General features: G+C 44.9%; 1 protein-coding gene across 1 annotated transcript; it reads right to left on the bottom strand.

Annotated features, from left to right (window-relative positions):
* Positions 1-750: 750 nt before the first annotated feature.
* On the bottom strand, positions 751-5,187 carry LOC125758529 (disintegrin and metalloproteinase domain-containing protein 10-like). The gene is made up of 4 exons (XM_049415857.1): positions 4,976-5,187; positions 2,327-2,529; positions 1,932-2,090; positions 751-765 (listed from the first exon to the last, which is right to left on the bottom strand). Exons 1-4 carry the CDS (start codon positions 5,178-5,180, stop codon positions 751-753), a joined length of 582 nt encoding a protein of 193 aa, XP_049271814.1. The 5' UTR covers positions 5,181-5,187.
* Positions 5,188-6,936: the final 1,749 nt, after the last annotated feature.

Here is a 6,936-nt window from a genome sequence, read left to right as displayed (position 1 = left end):
GAAAGCTGACATCATTCGTCTATACGAAAATGTGTTCCTGCTCCGGCGCGCTCAAAAACTGGACCATGTCCCTTCAAATAGATCGTGCATTGTAGCCGACGCCAACGCATAGTTTTCATTATAATAAAGTGTTGCATACGAGTTAGCATATAAGCAAGTGCTGTTTTTGTATGCTATACCACGCTTTTATTAAACGCATTCTCCTGCTTTAGCCCCTCCAAACATATGGCGTAGCGCTCCTTTTCAGAAAAAGCAGTCGCCGTGACAGTCGGATATTTTCCGTGATTACGAGCTCACCGATCAGATTTTTGGTGGCGACGCAATAAAATAACATTGATGAAGATTCTCTCAACCGACAACACTAAGCTGATATGTCGGAACCTGCAGTCATGACATGGAGTCAAATTGAAATTTTCATCGCCAGAGCGGCTAGTAAAGTAGCCAATTTGGCGTAATGTAGCCACCAACGGCAACCCTGGCCACAGACAAAGGCAAGTGTACGCTCAGCACACAAAGATAACACATCCGCGTTCATAGCAGTTTGTTATAGTATTTACGTCATATGTGTGGCATATCGAACAATATTTTTCGTTGTCGTAATCGCAGCAATCTTAGTGACACTGCACGTTTAAGCAATGTCTTCTCAAAGGCTGTAGTCGATATCTGTTCGGTAAAAAGTCGTCCTCGTGCGTCGTGGGTTCAACATAATACGGACAAATTCGCTGAGCAGACACACGCTGCGATGCTCGGTTATGTCGGAGCAGCCTGAAACGCGCACAAAAAAATATAACGTTTAAAAGGCAATAGTGACTTATTGGTCATAACTGCTCACTCACTAAAATCTTACAATACAAAGTGGCGACTAAGGAAAGGGCTCAGGCACAAAGGCAAATGTTATAGTGTCAATGTCGTGCCGACAACTGCCATTAAGGCTTTTTGTCGACGCAATTTCCTAGCAACCGGGATGGAAAAAAAAGAGGGAGAAAAGAAAGTTGATCGTCGTGTTAGATTATGTAACTCTTGAATGCGAAAGCCTGCTGGTAATGCATTAAGTTATACAATTGGGGGACCTTCAAGACATAGCGAGGCGCAGTTTGAGAAACACGCATCAAATTTGACGCTCTAAGTCCATCGCGTTGTCCCCCTCACCACCCTCTGAAGCTTTGTGCACCTCACGTGGTTTTGCCATACCACCTTTGACCAAGAGACGATGCCAGGCAATGACGTCATCACGTGACGATCATGGCGTCACAAACTTCTGCGATTTGTGACATCCTTACGGCGTCACACGATGACGTGTCGATATGACATCATCAGTGACGTAGTGTACGAAGATTTTTGTACCACTTAATTCGCCTTCCGTGTTTAGCTAAAGGGGCCGCGAAGCGAGGCATTGAAGGCTTTCGCCTTAAATATCAACAACAAATTCGAAATATGCTTACGTGATGCACACTAGTTGTTTATATTGTGTATAGCTACATATTATAGTGACCTCAGTTTGTTTTACCGCACCGTTCTTTGTTTACATCTTAGTTCCTTGACCTTCGTACTATTTTTAGTCATGTCCTGACACTTTTCAACGGACTATTTGTTTCGACGAATTAAACATGCACGCAAGAAATGTACACTGAAAAATGCAGTACTGAACTTTATTGTAAGGCATGCCCAACAGAGCACACTGTCACATTCTTTCTTGTCAGGGATATAAATTTTAGAGTTCTGTATTTTTCGTCTCTACTCGTATGCTCCCCGCAAGTATTTACTAGCGCGATACACGCTCCTGTTGCTCTCCGACGCCATCTTCGGGAACTCACGGCAATTGTTCCGACCTTAGGAAGATATGCCTTCTGAACGCTAAGTGCGCAAGGTACACTTAAACCATATAACTAGTTTAAAAAGCCTAAAAAACGCAAGGAGATCTTGTGACGTACCGTGAAAATCTCCATCGGCCGTTGCACACTCTCCCTTAAGGTTCTAGCCTTCGGGAGGCCCGGGTTATTTGTGGGCGTTAGCACGGCGCAGCAACGAATAAACAGGAGCACACCGCTCAGGAAGAGCACGCCAAGAAACGCGACCAGCCACGTGTAACGCTGCACGAGTGAATAAAGAACATAGTTTAGTCGCATACTCTAAGCGAAATGATTATATCTCTTCCGTTTTGCTAAGCTAGGCGATGAAGGCAAAACGACAGAGGCCCATGTATTTAGATTTAGGCGTTAAAGAACCCCAGGTGGCCGAGATTAATCGGAAGTCCGCCACTACGGCGCGCCTCATAATCATATCGTGGCTTCGGCGCAGGAATAATGACATCCAGTCATGCACTCACCTTGAACCACTCACGCAGCCTGTTGGGCACGAGCAGCTGTTCGAGGCGCGCTAGCGGTCCTCCTTCGTCGACGGTGCGACAGCGGTGAAACACGTCGCAGTATCCGCGGTTCTGGTTGCACGCAGCTCCGCGCTCGCGTTTCCGTCCGCAAAGGGACGCGAGCGCGGGCTCGTTGCAGGTGTCCACGCAGTGCCCCTCAGTGCCTGCGCCGCCGAAGACGAGAAATCTCGCCTACAATGCCGTTACAATGATGTTCAACCTCATGCGTTTGAACAATGGCGATACCGTCCACTCGGCGTAAATGCGACAGATCCGTGTGGACCTTACTCAAGAGAAAGGTACGTTGCACATCGCTGCGGCGTGCGGTGGATAACATTTAGTGTTTGTAAGCGCCCTTCTGAGACAGCCAACTTCTAAGTTTGAGTACAACGACAAGTGCAGGTCATGTACATGGTGCGGTGAAGAAGACGGGTCAACAGCAGCCTAATTGGCCCCGTCTCCCCACACGTGGCAGCAAACACGACAGTTAGGGAGCATAGGACATTAATTTTATTTATTTATTTATTTATTTATTTATTTATTTATTTATTTATTTATTTAGTTATTTATTTATTTATTTATTTATTTATTTATTCATTCATTCATTCATACTTCAGCCCGTTAGGACTCAGGAGCAGGTGTACATGTAAGTAAAACAATTGCGATATACAAAGACAAGGGCATAAAAATATAAAAATGTAAAGGAAATATACATCAGCAATAGCACTTCAAAATACATAAAATGCGTAGAGTAACACAGAGCAACACTTTTTAGTGAGACAGGCAAATAATTTTTGCTTCGTTAGAACACGCAACTGCTCTTCGGTAAGCTCATATTTGTTTAATGTCCTTGGCAGGCTATTTTTAACAAGGTGAAGAGCGTAGTTGGTACTTGATCGTGGAACATGCCTGTGTTCATGATGACAAGTGGAACAAGATGAAATATCGAGCGGCAAGTTTTAAATAGCCCGTAGTGTTGTTTCACGTTTATCGATTTTTGATTGCAGGGATGATAACAACTGATGCTTATACGGGGCAGAAAGTATCGCTATCTTGAACCTGCGGAATAGATCGGAAGTGTGAGCGTTGTATTGGTCTTCATTTTTCTGTAGTATAAACTAACCTACCCTAGTGCCATACCCCAAACCAGAGTTGTACATATGAGAGAAAATAAGTAACCGATTACAATTAGAATTACTTCCTTTAAAAGTTAATTGATCACAGTAGTCAATTACAGCCCCAGAAAAGTAACTGAGCAATTAAGGAAGTGTAATCGATTGCTTTTGCGTTACTTTCCTTCAAATATTATTTGCCGTAACACATGAAAAATCCGTAAACAGGGGGTGGGTGCTCGAGCCGATGTTTCGACATGTGGACTTGTCTTCTTCAAGGCTGGAACTGATTTCCTTAGCTATCGTGTGTATATGCCTGTTTACGGATTTTTTCATCGCAAGCTTCCATCTTCCACTTCCTGCCGTTTTCTTTTTTTTTTTTTTTTTTGGATTGCCGTAACACAGTAGCACAAGTTTACTCAAGCTATACAACGAACTACTATGGCTTGCATGGTAGATAGAAGGCTGCAAGGCTTACTGTGGCTTCTGTGATAGAACGTTACACGTTGTTAACTTTCAACAAGAGTTGTTTTTCAAAGTTGTCGTCGCTGATCCTTCCAAGTTTCCTCGTTAACAGATCAGCTGCAACACTCAACACTCTCTCAATGCATGCGCTGGAGGGAAGGGTGGCGCTCTAACGTAGGAACGCCTTGCGCACCACCTCGTAGTTGCGCAGTGCTTCGATCCTAGTGTCCGTTTCCTCTATGAAGCGTTGCGCTTTGCTGTTGCCGGCGCTTAGGTAAGGCCAGCAACAGCGGCTCTCATGGTAAGGCCAAGGAAAAGGTGAAGAAACAGGCTCTGTCCCCGTCGGATAGGACGGGGGGCCCCTGCGGAGCGCTCGCATATATTTCTGGATGAGCAATTAATTATTGATAATCGATTACAAGAAAATGTAATTAAATTACCCAGGACATTACAGTTTCGAAAAAAGTAATTGATCATATCGCAAAAGGACAACAAAATGTAATTGATTAAAGTAATCGATTACTTGTAACGCGTTACGCACAACTCTGCCCCAAACCAAGTGACAATACTGCAAATGAGATATCAAAAGTGTGTTATATATAGTATTAGCTTTTGAGGGACATGTAAAGAGTTTCGAACTTTTCTCAATATACTTATTGCCTTAGACAGTTTAGTTTGTACATTCTTTGTGGGAAAAATCCCATACCATATTAAAGCGACAGGGCGTGCAAACACGGACACAAGAGAGAAGTCAAGGCACCACAAACGTGTTTATGGTGTCTTGACTTCCTTCTTGTGTCCGTGTTTGCACGCCCTGTCCCTTTAACGTGAATACTTACCAACTACCTCAGCGCTCTGTTATTTTAACCCATAACATATTTTCATGGGAAACGACACCCGGTGTTGTTGCTGTGGACACTCCGGTTCGAGCAACTGGTTCAACACTGCGGTTCAACTGACTGAGAATGAAGCTGGGCTCAGAGCGCTTAACAATCAAAGGCTGGCGTTTCAGCTAGAAGAAACGGCCACTGACCGGCGCGCTGGCAATCCACGAGGCACATGTCCGTGGGACTGAGCGACGACCCAGTGCTACTGCGTTGGCAGTCATCGTAGCCATACTTTTGGCAGATGGAGCCTTCGCAACGGCCCGACAGGCACACCTGTGTGCCACGATTGCACTCGGACAAGTTGGCCTTGTGCCTCGGTTCAGGGCACTGCGCTGCCACACCGGTGATCATCCTATGTCAAGGACTTTCACATACGCTGACCGAAACAACAACAACTGTCTTCTTTCGTTATTATTAGCTAAAGATGCGTACATAGCATCGCAATGCTATATTCTCTATGCCTTCCAACAGTAAGTTCACTCATCCTTCATTTTTTCCCATCGCCTGATGGCGTTTCGTCCCGCTTTTTGAAAACTATTGCTTTAGTCTTTTTCCTGTGGTGTACAGTTCAGCTCAAAAAAGTCAGCACAAGTGACTGCCGGCCGCAGCGGCAAAACCGGTACACGCGGAGCTGCGGTTCCTGAGCGTGTCGATGGCGAGAGTATCAGGCATGTTCCATTTTCCAGAACAGGGATGGCCGCCAAAAAGCGATCTGTTTTAAAGCGCACGTTCCGAAAGTTATTGTTCGTTCCCGGGAAAACTGAGATAACTCCGCTTTCACAAATCCAGCGCAAGAAAACACACTCGCAAGAAGAAAAAAAAAGGGTAAAGCGGGTAAATGTGCGCAGCTGCGGCATAGGGCATGACTCTTCTGTTAAGCGACGTGCAAGATACCAGATGGGTCGCTTACTGGCGACCACCCCTGCCTTAGAAAATGGAATGCTCTTGGCGCTCTCACAATCGGCGCGCTCGAGAACAGCGCAGTGTGCCGCGATGTCGCCGCTCCGGCCGCCAGTCACTAGTGTTAACCCTTTGTGCGACAGCGCGGGATACAGATGTCCCACTTATTCGTCTGCGAGAAAAATTTTCTCCCACATCACTCGTTGCAATTAGCGCAACGATCAGCCACTCACATCTTACCTAAGTCTTGGTATTATCGAGGAAAAATATTTCGCCACAATTTCGAAGGGCGAAAGTAGTGTTACAGTGACGTTGAATTTCGATCAATTTCTCTAATAGCTTCTGCATTTTCTTCTTTCTTAGATAGAAAGAACCTACCAATCAAAATACCAGATAAATTCCTCTTTTTCTGGTTTTTCAGAGAAGTGATTTTACCTTCCAGTCATCATGTGTTTTTGTAAAATTTAGGAACAACTTGGCCGATAAATGCATCGCAACAATCCCCTGCGATATTGCCACGCTCATCCCTCAGCGTAATTGCGGATAATGGTGCGTAGAAATATTTTTCTTGATATCGTATCCCTCTTGAACAGTACGCGCATATTCAGGGACAACAGCGGTACTCGACAATTTCGACAGCCTAAGTTAGGACCGTGAAATTGAGAAATAATATGGTTGGTGCATTAAGTAAGCTTTACAGGAACAGACCACAGCGCCATGACGGCTCACAAGATGCACAGGTGCAGGTGGTGTTCTACTGCTGGAATGAGATCCCCACAACTTTACTCAGCACACCTTGTAAAGCGATACTCTGTGCCACTTGCTTGGGCCATTTCAACCCAAATACCCGTTTATGCAATCTCGAGATGGCGCCTTCGTAAGACAGTGGGACAGTGTTTTCCCACTTTTTTGAAAACGCTCTCATGAGTCAGTGGGATATATATGTCCCACTTTTTGTCAGTAAACTACTGGGTTGACTTTGATGAAACTTGCTTTACACTACTTATTTGTAACTTATATGAATATACCACAGGATTGTATTACATTGCCGAATATGCGCTCATACAGCGCGTTCTAGCTTCAGCAAACGCCGTCAACATTCAACGAAGAAACCAAGCAAACTTCACGCAAATATTCGTCAAATTTCTGACCAATATGAGCTGAAACTGTCTAGGTCTACTCGAGTGAGTGCTGGCAAGTGGTATGT

The sequence above is a fragment of the Rhipicephalus sanguineus genome, chromosome 5 (genome assembly GCF_013339695.2).
Source record: "Rhipicephalus sanguineus isolate Rsan-2018 chromosome 5, BIME_Rsan_1.4, whole genome shotgun sequence".
NCBI lineage: Eukaryota > Metazoa > Arthropoda > Arachnida > Ixodida > Ixodidae > Rhipicephalus > Rhipicephalus sanguineus.
The sequence above is the reverse complement of the archived record's forward strand: the minus strand, read 5'-3'. Positions and strand labels throughout refer to the sequence as shown.

Bases quoted from the DNA above. Each gene is read 5' to 3' on its own strand.
- LOC125758529 (XM_049415857.1), bottom strand. From the start codon at position 5,180: ATGATCACCGGTGTGGCAGCGCAGTGCCCTGAACCGAGGCACAAGGCC. The intron at 2,530-4,975 runs GTCAGTGGCCGT...TCGGCGGCGCAG, and splicing joins CGTGGATTGCCAGCGCGCCG to GCACTGAGGGGCACTGCGTG. The intron at 2,091-2,326 runs GTGAGTGCATGA...TCACTCGTGCAG, and splicing joins GGCTGCGTGAGTGGTTCAAG to CGTTACACGTGGCTGGTCGC.